Source organism: Delphinapterus leucas, chromosome 11, assembly GCF_059928025.1.
Source record: "Delphinapterus leucas isolate spDelLeu-1000000601 "Yukka" chromosome 11, BTC_Dleu_Yukka2, whole genome shotgun sequence".
Taxonomy (NCBI): Eukaryota; Metazoa; Chordata; class Mammalia; order Artiodactyla; family Monodontidae; genus Delphinapterus; species Delphinapterus leucas.
In genome coordinates this window covers 70,976,087-70,990,699 of record NC_143139.1, presented here as the reverse complement: position 1 = coordinate 70,990,699, position 14,613 = coordinate 70,976,087, and the positions used below count along the sequence as shown (strand labels likewise).

Here is a 14,613-nt window from a genome sequence, read left to right as displayed (position 1 = left end):
GGCTGAGCATGCACTATTTATAAAGATACTTGCTGAAAAAAGATGTGGTACATATATACAATGGAATATTATTCAGCCATAAAAAGGAACGAAATTGGGTCATTTGTAGAGACGTGGATGGGTCTAGAGACTGTGATACAGAGTGAAGTAAGTCAGAAAGAGAAAAACAAATATCGTATATTAACACATATATGTGGAATCTAGAAAAATGGTACAGATGAACCGGTTTGTAGGGCAGAAATTGAGACACAGATGCAGAGAACAAACATATGGACACCAAGGGGGGAAAGCGGGGGTTGGGGGGTGGTGGCGGTGGGATGAATTGGGCAATTGGGATTGACATATATACACTAATATGTATAAAATGGATAACTAATAAGAACCTGCTGTATAAAAATAAATTTTTAAAAGAAAAAAGATACTTGCCAATTTGTTATGAGATATATATATCCATTATAATACATACACATAAATATGTAACATATATTTTACATATATATGTATATATCCCCTTTTAATAACTTTATGAGGAATGTATTTTCCCCAACCTGCAGATGGGGAAACTGAGGACATATAGGTTAAACAACTTCCCCTAAGTTATACTAGCAAGTGTGGTACCAGTATGTGAATCCAAGTAGATTCATAACTTAAACTCCTAATTATTTCACTACACTGACTTTCAGCTGTGTATGTCTATAAAATTTCACATTTGAGTTTGTTTCATTTTCTTAACTGAGTTTCTGTCACTCTGGGTTGGAAATGTATCACTGTTAGGAACTAAGTTAACATGTATCTTTCTCAGGTCATTGCTTATAAAACTACTGGCCAGCTCTTCTTTCTTTGTGGGGGAAGAAATTTCTTGATATGCTATTATATTTTTCATTTTAACACTAAAAGGCAATTCAGGATAAGGTTTTAAAAAGTATCAGTTTAATACTGAATATTTAGAAATATGGTACACACAGACACCACAGTAATATAAAATGCATACAATTATCAACTATTTTACGAAAACTTAACATGGATGGCTGACATCTTCCAACAGATAAAACTCTAGACAAAGGTACCAGATATATGAGTTTTCATTTTAAATACGATTTAGTCATGCAATTAGGTTTTTAAAAAAATAAATATGACAAATATATGGATTTCTGAAGTATAAACTGACATACAAATCTATATATTTTCATAATATTTTTCATTAAAGCATCCTTAAAGAAGCATTCTGTAACATGAAGTTGAGAGCTCAAATTAGATGAAAGGCATGAGGTTTTAATAGAACTGAGTAATTCACATACCAAACATCTACATAAAAGTAAAGACAAAATTGCAAACATATTTGCTTTATCCTCCAAGTCATCAACTTCATAAAATTACTTACTGGAATAATTATTATAAGATAAAATTCCCAATTCTGAATGTTAGTAAGGACACACATATAGGAGCAATATGAGAAAAAGTTTCTTTTGTAAAACAGCAAGAACTAAAACTACATCCCCTTATTAGTACATAAACCTATGATAAGCTTTCTTTTTCAAACTTACAGATGCTCACAACTGTGTAACACAGGTTAGTGAATTGGGCTAAAATGTCCCTACCCTCCATTTCCCCCAAATGGCAGCTTCAAAGGAAAAACTATCCATTGACTTTTTCACCTCAACAGCTTGAATAAAATCTATATTATGAATTTAAAGAGAAAAAATAATCACCTCACACATAAGCAAACTTGATGGAACTTAAGATGGAATAAATACTAGGTATCAGAAGAGCATATTCCTTAATGGAAGTTAAAACATCAAAATTAATTGGATTATGTCACTAATTTAAAAGTTAACACAGGAGAGATAAGAGGATTTTCTTGAACGAATTTAGAGCAGTGGTCCCTAACCCTGACTACAAATTAGAGAGCCTCTGGAAAAACTGAAGCATGGCTCTACCCATAAGAAATTCAGATTTAATTGTTGTAGGGTGGGGTCTAGATGATTCTAATATGAAATGAGGGTTGAGAAAAAACTGATTTGGAAAAGTTATTGATTACTCAGGGTGAATTTGATTTAAATAAATTATTCAAAATATGAGCACTTCCTACATGATAGGCACTGTTCTAAGTGCTAATGTGGAGAAAATTCTTTTTTCTATAAAAATCATTGGATATTAATATATCTTTTATCTTTTGAATAGTTACATAATTTTATTAAATTATTACTCAAAGCTTTTATTACGGTCTGCTGTCATAAAAGATTTCCTTCTACTTTTTTGAACTATCCTCAGTTGATATTATAACAGAATAGATCAAACTCAAACTTCTTCTCAAGATATATGGAGAGAATGTAACAATAACAGTTTCACTTTTCAAGTCATGGTATATGAGGTATTCTCCACCTTGTATCTGGAGTCACAAAGCTATAATTTAAAAACTGAAATTAGGTATTGCTTTAATGAATCAAAAATGTACTACCATTGATGTCAGTGCTTGCTTTATATTGCCTAAAAAATAATCTATGACAGCGCCTCAGAGAACCTAGTAAGAGTAGGTCTTTAATACAGACCATGTTTCTTATGACCTATTTATAAAACATCCCTTTAAGAAAAAAGTTACAGGAATATGGGTTTTGAAACATAATTAGAAATTAATTATTTCAAAGGAACAGAAATATAGTTTTTGAAATGCTACATAATTAGAAATTAGTTACTATCCCAAGACGATAGCTTGAGCTTTAACATTTTAAATTAAAGCCAACTTTATTAGGTATTATAAAATGCATTTTAACTCATGAAAAAAGTCAGATTTAATAAATTTGATTTGTATCTACTCTTCAAACTAACATTTTTCAGGTTTAAATTTGCTAAAACCAACTGATTAATTTATTATCATATACTAGGCTAATTATCTTTTTTCTAGCTGGACAACAGGCCAAAACTGACGAAACTGTGGTTCAACCATAATATAGGCATGTATAGAAAAATGCAATAGCAATTTATTTTCCATACTTGATGGACTTAAAACAGCATTTTTTTTTTTTTTGCTGTACGCGGGCCTCTCACTGTTGCGGCCTCTCCCGTTGCGGAGCACAGGCTCCGGACACGCAGGCTCAGCGGCCATGGCTCAGGGGGCTAGCCGCTCCGCGGCATGTGGGATCTTCCCGGACCGGGGCACGAACCCGTGTCCCCTGCATCAGCAGGCAGACTCTCAACCACTGCGCCACCAGGGAAGCCCCAACAGCATTAAATTTTTTGTGGAAGCTCAGTAGTCAAAATAAATATTTAATAAAAATATACACCATAAGATATCAAGAACTTAGTGTTTAAAAATAAACTTTGTCACATTGTTTTGCCTTCAGTTAAACAGAACTCAATTTAGGTATCTAAGGTATCTAAGAATAATTAAGGTATGTTTTTGGAAACAAAATTAAAATTCAAGTAACACTAGAAAGATAACACTAAGATGAAAGAGAAACTTACTATGTTTTAGCTCAAAAGTTTAATCAAGTTATAGCTACTGGGACTTCTCAATATGACTATGACCCTCATAAACAGCAATAGTTTGGGAAACAAAAGTCAAAGAGTCATGATTATGTGGTTCATGCTGTGAAACCCTCAGTACGCAAAAAACTGAAAATACAGTATATATGAGCACCATCAGAAATGTGTGTGCGTATATGTATTTAAAACTTTACCTGATTAAAAATTGCCATTTAGAGTGAAGGACAAGCACACAGTTACGAAAATACATTCTTAAGCTAACATGTCATACGACTTATTTTAAAATGTTTAATCTGGCGTTCCTTCTAAAAATCAAAAAAAGAATACAACATTAAGAAAGCCAGCCAGCATTCTTTTGTAGTGCAAAGTCCCTTGGAAATAGAAGGTTACTGAAGAAAAAGAATGTGTTCAGTAAGTGTTTTCAAATCCATAGTCAAATTCCAATAGTTAAAGGAAAAATGAAGTTAACTAATAAATATGAATTCACAGAATAAACCAGCACATGTTGGATTTGCCCCCATGGGATTACCATTCAGGCCTCAGATTATTTTTAACTGAGGGCAATCAATGTTATTCTGCTGAAAGAATCTTCCTTCTATAAGAAAAGATACAAATTTGCCACCTGTAATTTCTGCTATAGTCACCAAAACTCTAATAACTACTGTCATATATAATACATACTCTGGGGTAATGAAAGGGTCTTTAATGAAAATCTTATTTTGATCCTACGTAGAGGCAGCTTATGATAGACTGTTAGTATCCTTGCTATTTTTCAAAGCTCTCAGTATAAGTAATCACATGATATAGACTGAAGTTCTTTGAAACCACTGCCACGTGATAAAGGGTAATGCTATTCACCATTTAAAATACGTTCAATCTCTTCTAGTCTTTTTAAAGCAGCAACTCTTTTCTTCTCAATTTCTTTGATTTCTTTTGTTGTTTTGTGGGGGGTTTCTTTGTCTGTATTTTTTCCTAATTGTTTGTTGGATTTCGACTGACTTTTATTATCACTTGTTTTTATTATCTGTATGGGTCTGGGTTTACTTTTGATTTCTTTTTCATTTTCAGTTGGAATTTTGTCTCCTTCTATACCTGAAGTCTTACCAGCTGGGAATACTGGCTGTTCTACAAAACTAGATGAAGAAATTTTATCCCTGACTATATTCAAATGGCGTTGAATATATTCTTCATGTGGTGCTAATGCCAATGTTTCAACCAGGCATCTTTCAGCTTTTAATAAGTCCTTCTCTTCAAAATAAACAACACAAAGATTGTGTTTTCCTTGCACATTGCTTGGATCCATCTCCAAAATCTTTTCAAAACATTTTTTTGCTCCAAGTATATCTTTCTTTTGATTCATCAGAATGTCTCCTTTTAAAATGAGACCTTTGATATGATCAGGATAGTATCTGAGTAACTCTTCCAAGATTGGCAAAGCCATTAATTCCTTTGCAGTCTGAGAATACAGGAGAGCCAGATTAAACAGAGCACTTCTGAAATCGGCTTGTAATTTTATGGCTTTCTTCATCCACATCTCTGCTTCAGTGTCCTTTTTGTCATCCATGGCAAGCATTCCCAGATTGAAATAACCATTAGCATCTAGTGGCTCCTCATTTACATAGCTTAGAAGTCGTTTTCTAGCTTCAGGTCTGAGTTTAACCTCACCTAAGAATTTAAAAAGAAAAAAAATTATATTATGAGCAAATGAATAAGTCTGAGGAACAAAGCCACTTGCAAGTATTTATCTAGATTACAAAAAGACAGCATCAAACAATTAATTGCTGTGCCTAAACTAAAAAGCAGAAAGAAAAAATCTCAAAGTTTTCATAGGAAAGATGTGTATGAAGCACTGAAATGGTAGCTCATTTCCTTTCCTTTAAAACAGTAAAAGTGCCTCAAAAACTAAAAGGGGAGCCAAAGCAATCTTGAGGGAAAAAAACGGAGCTGGAGGAATCAGACTCCCTGACTTCAGACTATATTACAAAGCCACAGTAATCAGGACAATATGGTACTGTCACAAAAACAGAAATATAGATCAGTGGAACAGGATAGAAAGCTGAGAGGTAAACCCACACATATATGGTCAACTAATCTACGACAAAGGAGGCAAGGATATACAATGGCGAAAAGACAGTCTCTTCAATAAGTGGTGCTGGGAAAACTGGACAGCTACACATAAAAGAATGAAATTAGAACACTCCCTAACAGCATACACAAGAATAAACTCAAAATGGATTAGAGACCTAAATATAAGACTGGACATGATAAAACTCTTAGAGGAAAACATAGGAAGAACACTCTTTGACATAAATCACAGCAAGATCTTTTTTGACCCACCTCCTAGAGTAATGGAAATAAAACCAAAAATAAACAGATGGGACCTACTGAAACTTAAAAGCTTTTACACAGCAAAGGAAACTATATACAAAATGAAAAGACAACCCTCAGAATGGGAGAAAATATTTGCCAATGAATCAACAGATAAAGGATTAATCTCCAAAATATATAAACAGCTCATGCAGCTCAATATTAAAAAAAAAAAAACCAATCAAAAAATGGGCAGAAGACCTAAATAGATATCTCTCCAAAGAAGACAGACAGATGGCCAAGAGGCACATGAAAAGCTGCTCAACATCACAAATTATTAGAGAAATGCAAATCAAAGCTACAATGAGGTATCATCTCACACCGGTTAGAATGGGCATCATCAGAAAATCTACAAACAACAAATTCTGGAGAGGGTGTGCAGAAAAGGGAAGCCTCTTGCACTGTTGGTGGGAATGTAAATTGATACAGCCACTATGGAGAACAGTATGGAGGTTCCTTAAAAAACTAAAAATAGAATTACCATGTGACCCACCAATCCCACTACTGGGCATTTACCCAGAGAAAACCATAATTCAAAAAGACACATGTGCCCCAATGTTCACTGCACCACTATTTACAATAGCCAGGTCATGGAAGCAACCTAAATGCCCATCAACTGGCAAATGGATAAAGAAGATGTGCTACATATATACAATGGAATATTACTCAGCCATAAAAAAGAATGAAATTGGGTCATTTGTAGAGATGTGGATGGACCTAGAGACTGATACAGAGTGAAGTAAGTCAGAAAGAGAAAAACAAATATCGTATATTAACACATATATGTGGAATCTAGAAAAATGGTACAGATGAACCGGTTTGCAAGGCAGAAATAGAGACAGAGATGTAGAGAAAAATGTATGGACACCAAAGGGGGCAAGTTGGGGGTTGGTGGTTGTGGGATGAATTGGGAGATTGGGATTGACATGTATAAAATAGATAACTAATAAGAACCTGCTGTATAAAAAATAAATTTAATAAAAACACGAAAACAAACAAACAAAAAAACAAACTAAAAGGGATGAAATATCTCCTAATAGTTTAGATTCTAACTGGGAGTAGACGAAGAATAGAGAATTAAGAGGAAGAGGCATGGGATTTGCCAACAAAAACATATGTTCAATCTTGATTCTGTTAATGTTATGACTTTATGCACTAAACAAATTATTAACTTGTCTGGGTTAACCTACTGAATTTTCTAATAATTACATGAGATATGTAAAAAATGCTCAGTAAATAGTAACTATGACTGGATAAACAAAATGTTCTAGTCTTATTAAATCAGATATTTTCTGTATGTTATTTAAAATTTTTTAGTACTTTTCAAAGGTAAAAATACACCATTATATATAAAGCCTATGTCCAATGTCTCACTACACATAAATCAGGTTTTAGGAAACAAATATTTTATTGAGATAATTTCTATTGCAAATAAATACAAAAAAATTCAATTTCTAAAACTACACACCCCAGGGTGCAATCTTTGTCAGACAATGGGCACCTTTCATGATTACTAAGGTTAGCTAACTTTACAAAAACATTAGTTTCCTAAACTTAGCTTTTTTGAATAACAGACATAAAGATCTTCCTCTATTCTTTTATGTGACAATATGATAAATAAAGAAAATGTGAAATAAATCAGTAGGCTTAAGTTCTTGTCTTGGACTAGTTACTAACCTAGCCATATAAAGTTAGGGTAGTTATTACATCTGTTTGGTCCTGACTCTCTAATCTACAAAACAGATGACTGGCAAAAACAAACTCAAAGGCCCTCTTTAGCAATAAAATATGATTCTTACATTTTTTGCAAAAGTTTTATGAAAGTAACTAACAATTAATATAGAGATTTTTCCAAACATAAAAATTAAGATTATAAATTATATATATTGCCTTCTGAAGCCGTACTAAAATATATCAAAGATCCTGATTTATTGTGATGAATAATTTAGTTTTGCTAAATTTATAGAAAATATAGGAAATTATAATAACGTCTCAGAAAACAGTAAAACGATACAAAATGATATCAAAAGTATTTGGACTTATAAATCAAGAGAAAATAGAATACTATTTTGTCTAAAACATATAATGCTCTTGGCTCCCTAGATATAATTACCTAAAAATTTTTACAAATTCAGATTATTTGAATAGTATGATATTTATACATAAGATATATTTCCAAGAATAAAATGACAAAATAGATAAGTATGGTATTGCTTAATAGACTGTCTGAAAAATCAGTTTTAACATATACCAGAAGAACTAACAATTAGTATTGTCATATATGTTAAGGCTATTACTTGAAAAGTTTACTTCAAGTATTTTAAATATTTTTCTTATAAATTATTTATGCAGTTTTGATATAAACCATCCATTCATAAAATGTTTGCTGGGGGTAAGATTAGGTTTTATTATATTTCAAACTAGAATATGTTTAAATATAGAAATATTTTGAAAAAACATACCTGATTCTTGCATTAATATAGCAGAATTGAATAATGCTAGCTTATGCTTTGGATTTAGTTCTAAAGCATGATTAAAGTTTTTTAGGGCTTCATTTGGTTCTTTAAGTTCAATATGAACAATCGCCAAGTTGTACCAAAGATCTGCATTGTTTTTGTCCAGCTCTAGTGCTTTAAGATATGCTTCTTTTGCTTTGACAGGTTTATTCATTTTTAAAAGCAATTCTCCTCTGTGGAAAAATCAAACACAAGCTTTACTTACATTACCGTGTCAGTCTATAGATACTATTTTTCACAAGTTTTAAGCTTTTCCACATATTCACAGCTTTCCTTTTAACTTAGGTTTTTAAAATTTTCTTTTAAAAATAACAAACTGTCCTTAAACCTGAACACATTAGTTTAGCAAATTTGGCTTGATACGTTTTCAAATATTTTTAAAGAAGGAAAAAGCATGCCTGACGCTAGAGAGTAAGATGTCGGGAGGTATCAAAGAAAGGGGAACAGAGAAAATATATTCTTTGAATATATCTTGAAAAACAGCAGACTAGTCTACATCAGAAAAATGATAGCAACTAGAGTGGGAGATTAATTTGTCAGATGAAGTAACAGCATTTGAAGAAGGAATATAAATACAGTAGTGATGGGGAAATTCCAGTATTCAAATCTGTTAGCAGTGTCTCACTATACAAAAAGAAGAACATTAGAAATCGTTTACCCCTTAAAATTATTTAGTTTTCTTCGATGTATTCTTATAAAATGACCATTCATTAAAAAGAAAAGGAATTTAAAAAGCCGATCTGGTAGGATGGAAGGGCAATAGTGCCACCTGTAGATACTTTTGAGGAACACATCTGAAACTAATGATCACAGTTTGAAAATCATTTTAGAAATCATTCTAATATGGTTACATTTTCTGTTACAGAGCTTAAAAAAGTCATTTTTACATATGTGCAAATGAGTTTAAGTACTGAAATGAGTTACTTTTATTTTAATACTACTCTTTCTTCAAGTATTAGCATAGGCATGAAATCAAATAAACTACTAATGTTCCCAATTTCTAGAATAAGTGTCCAAAATGTGATTTTTTTTTTTTTTTTTTTGCGTTACACAGGCCTCTCACTGTTGTGGCCTCTCCCGTCGCGGAGCACAGGCTCCGGACGCGCAGGCTCAGCGGCCATGGCTCACGGGCGCAGCAGCTCCGCGGCATGTGGGATCTTCCCGGACCAGGGCACGAACCCGTGTCCCCTGCATTGGCAGGCGGACTCTCAACCACTGCGCCACCAGGGAAGCCCCAAAAGGTGATTTTTTTTAAATGCAGAGATTATTAATTCTTTATAAATTAACATATGACAGGTTTTATTTATAGAAACAACCCCAGTAAACTTAGTGAATTTCAGCAAGTACTAGATAAGGCTGAACAAAGACAGCTTCCAGCTATGAACGGATTTTATTTCAAAAACTTAAATTCTGAATGCATTTTCCCCATATAAACAATGTGACAAATTATAATTAGGTTTCTGGAGCACGCTGCAAAACAAAGTTTAACATAAAATTTTCCTCAGGTACAATACAAATGATAAGACTTACATGAGAAAATATATCAACTTCTAACATGTATTACAAAAATTGTTTTACTGGCAACTAAAAAGTTTCTTTGTAGTAACAATAACCAGTCAATTCTCAGTATTAATTTAAGAAAGCTCTTGAGAGTTTGATATTATATAATTATTTCTTAATTAATTTTATATATAATGATTTCTTAATTATTCTATAATAATTAAGAATAACTTCTTGTAAAAATAACTTAATTATTTTGTAATAATTACGAATTATAAAAGGTAAATTTCAGCTGTTTTAAATAAAAGTGAATTTGTGATGAGAAGCAAATGAAATTAAAGAGGAGCTTTTCCTACCCTTCCTTTTGTATAAATAAACCTAAGTTTGCTATTATAAGCTATGGACCTCCTTGTCAATTTAAAATGAAATCAATTAAATTTGTTAGTCTAAAACAGGCTGTATTTCTATGCTCTTGGTTGCTAACTAAGATTTACTAGAAGAAGAAAAAAAAGCCAAATTAGTCAAAATAGCTTAAAAGTATATGCAGGTGCACCTTTAATCTTCTATAGTGAAAGCCTAAAGCGAACTACAACACCTGCTAATGTAAGCCTGCTTGAAGTCGGGTCTCATGCTTATTGCTTGTCGATACAGCTGATCCGCTTCTTCCAGTCGGGACTCATTTGCTCGTATCAGGTTGGCCAGATTAATGTAAACATTTAAGTGGTTAGGTGCAATTCTGGCTGCATATTTTTTACCAGGAATAATCTGTTAAAAAAAAGGGGGTTTTATAATTTGACATTTCAGTACCAAATAAAATCTGAAGTAAGTAGTCCTAGTGTTTTATTTAAAATTTACATAGAACATAAAAAGATACACTGCAATACTAAAATAATACATAAAAAATGTGAAATCATCTGCAGTATCCACAAAATGTAAGTAAAATAATTAATGTTTAGTAGCAATGAAGGTTGTATTTTTTCATTCATGCCAGCTCAACAGATTACTGTTAGATTTTTATATCTGTATTATTTTATGAAGTCATAGAAATCAGAACTTCTAGAGGCTAAGGTCCCTTAGTATGTTTGAGTCAGACCAGGAATAGAACTTGGATCTTTTCTCTCAGTCTACTGTATTTGTTACACTATGTCAGCTTTCATGTTGTCAGCAAAATATTTACTGGTTGTGATAATAGGGTAGTTAATTTTACTTCAGAGCTATAGTAAACCCTCACTTGTTTGGTGGAGTTAGGAAATAAAATTCTCTAATTAACTGATTATTCAGGTTAAGTAAAGGTTATTATATATAATATATATGAACCCAAATTCTCAATGAACATAATAAATTATATCTGATAAAAATCTTTATTGAACAGAATTTAACTTTAGGATCTTAGGACTGAAATAATTCTTAATGTATCATGTGGTCCAACTCTATTTTTAAAACATTTAGCAAACTGTCAAATCGTTTCAATATTACTACTGTTATTAATACAGTATTAATATAAACTACAATTGAGAAAACTGTAGCCCAGGGTAAACTATCTTTGCAGATTACACACAGCTAGCTGGCCAAGGGCAGTATCAGATTTTCTAACTTTGACTTTGTATTGTGGATATCCAAGAAATCTTGTACTTGTGACATTATAGCAAATGATGGGCACAGGACAGCAACAGAGATGTATCCACTCATTTTATCACTTTGTTTTCTTCATTTATTTCTTGATAGGAGTAATGTTGAATTTAGTGCTTACTGCACATAAATACAATTCTTTTCATTTAAAGTCACTTAACTCATAAATAACTTGTAATCAAAAATATCTAAAATTCATAATATCATAATTTGGTTTTCACAGACTATAAATTTTAATTAAGTGAGCTATGAAAGTGAATGTAATCTTTTATAACACTTACAGTAATAGATGGTTCACTGGACAACTTACTTTTAATATCAACAAATTGAAGAATAGATAAAGATTTTCCATTTGGATAATTCTATTCAATATGGACATCTAGCAGACATGACACAATAGAAATAATTTATGACTACTTACTTGAGGCATCAGCGACTTAGCTGTCATATAAGATTCTTCAGCTGCTTTGGTTCTATTTAAATTTTTATAAGTTCTTCCTACATTCATGTGGGCACCAATATCATCTAAAATTAAAAAAAAATCATTTGTTGGCAAATACACTAAATAGCATTCAATGTAAACTACTAAGAAGATATGTTTCTAGAAACAAACACACTAAAGCAAAAGAATGCAAAAGGAGGCAATAGGTCCTGCTTCCTACTTAAAGCTCTTCTAACACAACTTATTATAACTTATGAGCAAGGCCACACTAGAAAATTATTAAATAAAGTACCATAAGAACAGAAAATACACATATGACATGAAAAAACTATTTGAATGGCTCCTGGAAGGGTTAAGATATGAGAGGGGAGAAATAAAGGTAATGATTAAATTTACATCTTTTTTTTTCCACTATATTTTACTATCCTATACTAAGGCTTACTCTTATTTCCTTAATCTCATAGCTTTGGAATTCACTCAAAAGCAAAAAGGATTTACAAGTGAAAAGGATCACCATGATTACTAGAATTATTTCAAGTATTATAAATAACAAAAATGAATCCATGGTGGCATAGGGGCAAAGAGCCTGTGAAAAAAACTTTGTGACTTTGTTTTTAAAAATTTTTGTGAATGTGGTTGGAGTGCAAGTTATCTGGATTCTATAATATTACTTAAGATGCAGCAGCCCAGATCTCTTAAATGATGATACATTCCCATATAATTTAATTAAAACTTTTAAAAAGGTTGTCTTAATATCAAATCCTCAGCAAATTTATTCAGGGATAGAAAAATATAAAATTTAAATAAAAAAGATATGAGGGTTCATTGCACACTAGTTTTAAGATATACTTCCCAGTAAATATTTCAAAGCTTTGGAATAAAGATAGAAAGAAGGGAGATCTTAAATTAGACAAATTTTACTCAACATGAATCTAACAGACATGACAAGGTTTCAAATAATGATTACTACTTGCCTGTGACACCAATGATGATTTTGCAGTTGTGGAATAGTTCTCTGCCTGCAACTCCCAGGACACACAGGGGCCAAGCATATATATTTTAGGCATTCCTCTAGGAGGAGAGTAACAGTCCTAAGATCTTGCTAAATTATGTTTCAGGTTGGCAATTGTGTGCACTGTACAAAAACTGTTAGATGCCATATGGGTTTAGTTAGAGAACTAGGGGACAGGATTGGGGGAAAGAGGTTGATTTCTTGTTTTTAGACATTGCTGAATCTCATGGGGTCTCAGGAGGCGGTCAAGCCAAAAAAAAAAAAGAAAAGAAGAGGAAACAAGGCTTCTCAATGCTGGCTGCAATTCAGAATACTTGTGTAGCTTTGAAAAATTCAGATACCTTACCCTACCCAGCTCGATCAAAACAGAATCTTCAGGAATAGGATTGCAAAAATGTTTTTAAAAAGTTTCAGAGGCAATTCTGATGTAGATCCAAGGTTGAAATACATTACATTACCAAGAGTATACAGAGTTTTTGCTCTTATACAGCTGTTTAAAAAAAACTTTTTTATTGAAGTATAGTTGAATTACAGCATTGTGTTAATTACTGCTGTACAGCAAAGTGACTCAGTTATACATATATACATTCTTTTTCCTATTCTTTTCCATTATGGTTTATCACAGGATATCGAATATAGTTCCCTGTGCTATATACAATAGGACCTTGTTTATCTAAGCTCTTTTTTTTTAAACATCAGATAAATCTATACCATTTACTATAGAGATCAGAAAGTTACCCAGAAAAAACTAAGGGTATATAGAACCTGAAAAAATTATTTATACAGTAAAAATTTAATCTAAGAAAAGAACAAACTGAAAGTTTAAGTAAATAAAAGTGAAATTATGTCAGGTAAGTATTTAAAATGTTACTGAAAAGAGCCCCAACCAACCTTAGAAAAGAGGTTATCCATTAGGATGAAAGACAAGGCAAATTACTATCTACTAATCAGGTTCTTAGAACTATGGCAAGGAGATACTCTCATCAGTGAAGACTACAGACACTAGAGTAAGGCACCCTTACTTTCTCAAAGAACAAAGATAGCAATCAGCATTTAGCGTCAAAAAAACCTACATAACACAGCTAATAAAATGAAACAATTTTAAAGCAATTTTTAAAATAAGTTACAAAGTTTAAGATTCTAGGAGGAAACAGCATTACTGGTAAGGTAAATCTATATTCAAAAAAAAAAAAGGTAAGAAAGCAGGCAAGATATAAAAATCAATTACATTTGAATGACTAAAAAGCTACAGAATTTCAAAAAACAATCTTGCTATTATGAGTGCGCTATCCAAACCAACAGCAGCCTGAATCTAGCAGTCTGTCTTTAATTCAATGTAAACGAGGACTGGCAAATATCAGGCAACTCTGTGCCTAATAATTCTTCAGCCACCAACAGTGAAGTTAAGTATTGTCACACTGATGGCCCAGGCATATGTGTTGCTTTCCAGTTATTTCCTACTCACAAATTTGTCAATTTATTTAAAAAGATATATTTATAAATGTCTAGAAACTCCTGAAAACTCTAAAAATCATTTCTACCTTGATGGCATCAAAGTTGAACTAGAAATCCATGATTATTTTCGTTTCAAAGATTTGAAGTTAGATAAAAATGAAATCATTGATTTTAAGGCAAAAATTAACCTTGGAGAAATCTGGTGTTTC

At 32.2% G+C, this 14,613-nt stretch overlaps 1 protein-coding gene across 6 annotated transcripts in view; it reads right to left on the bottom strand.

Moving 5' to 3' along the window:
- Positions 1-908: 908 nt before the first annotated feature.
- The window catches only part of TMTC3 (transmembrane O-mannosyltransferase targeting cadherins 3), a 65,523-nt gene continuing 51,818 nt past the window's right edge, over positions 909-14,613 (bottom strand). For all 6 annotated transcript variants that reach the window (XM_022552460.3, XM_089921089.1, XM_089921092.1 and 3 more), the window contains 4 exons: positions 11,917-12,020; positions 10,462-10,631; positions 8,313-8,539; positions 909-5,148 (listed from right to left, as the gene is read on the bottom strand). In XM_022552460.3, coding sequence (XP_022408168.1) covers positions 4,334-5,148; positions 8,313-8,539; positions 10,462-10,631; positions 11,917-12,020 — 1,316 coding nt within the window. In that variant the 3' untranslated portion in view covers positions 909-4,333. The remainder of the gene's footprint in view (positions 5,149-8,312; positions 8,540-10,461; positions 10,632-11,916; positions 12,021-14,613) is intronic.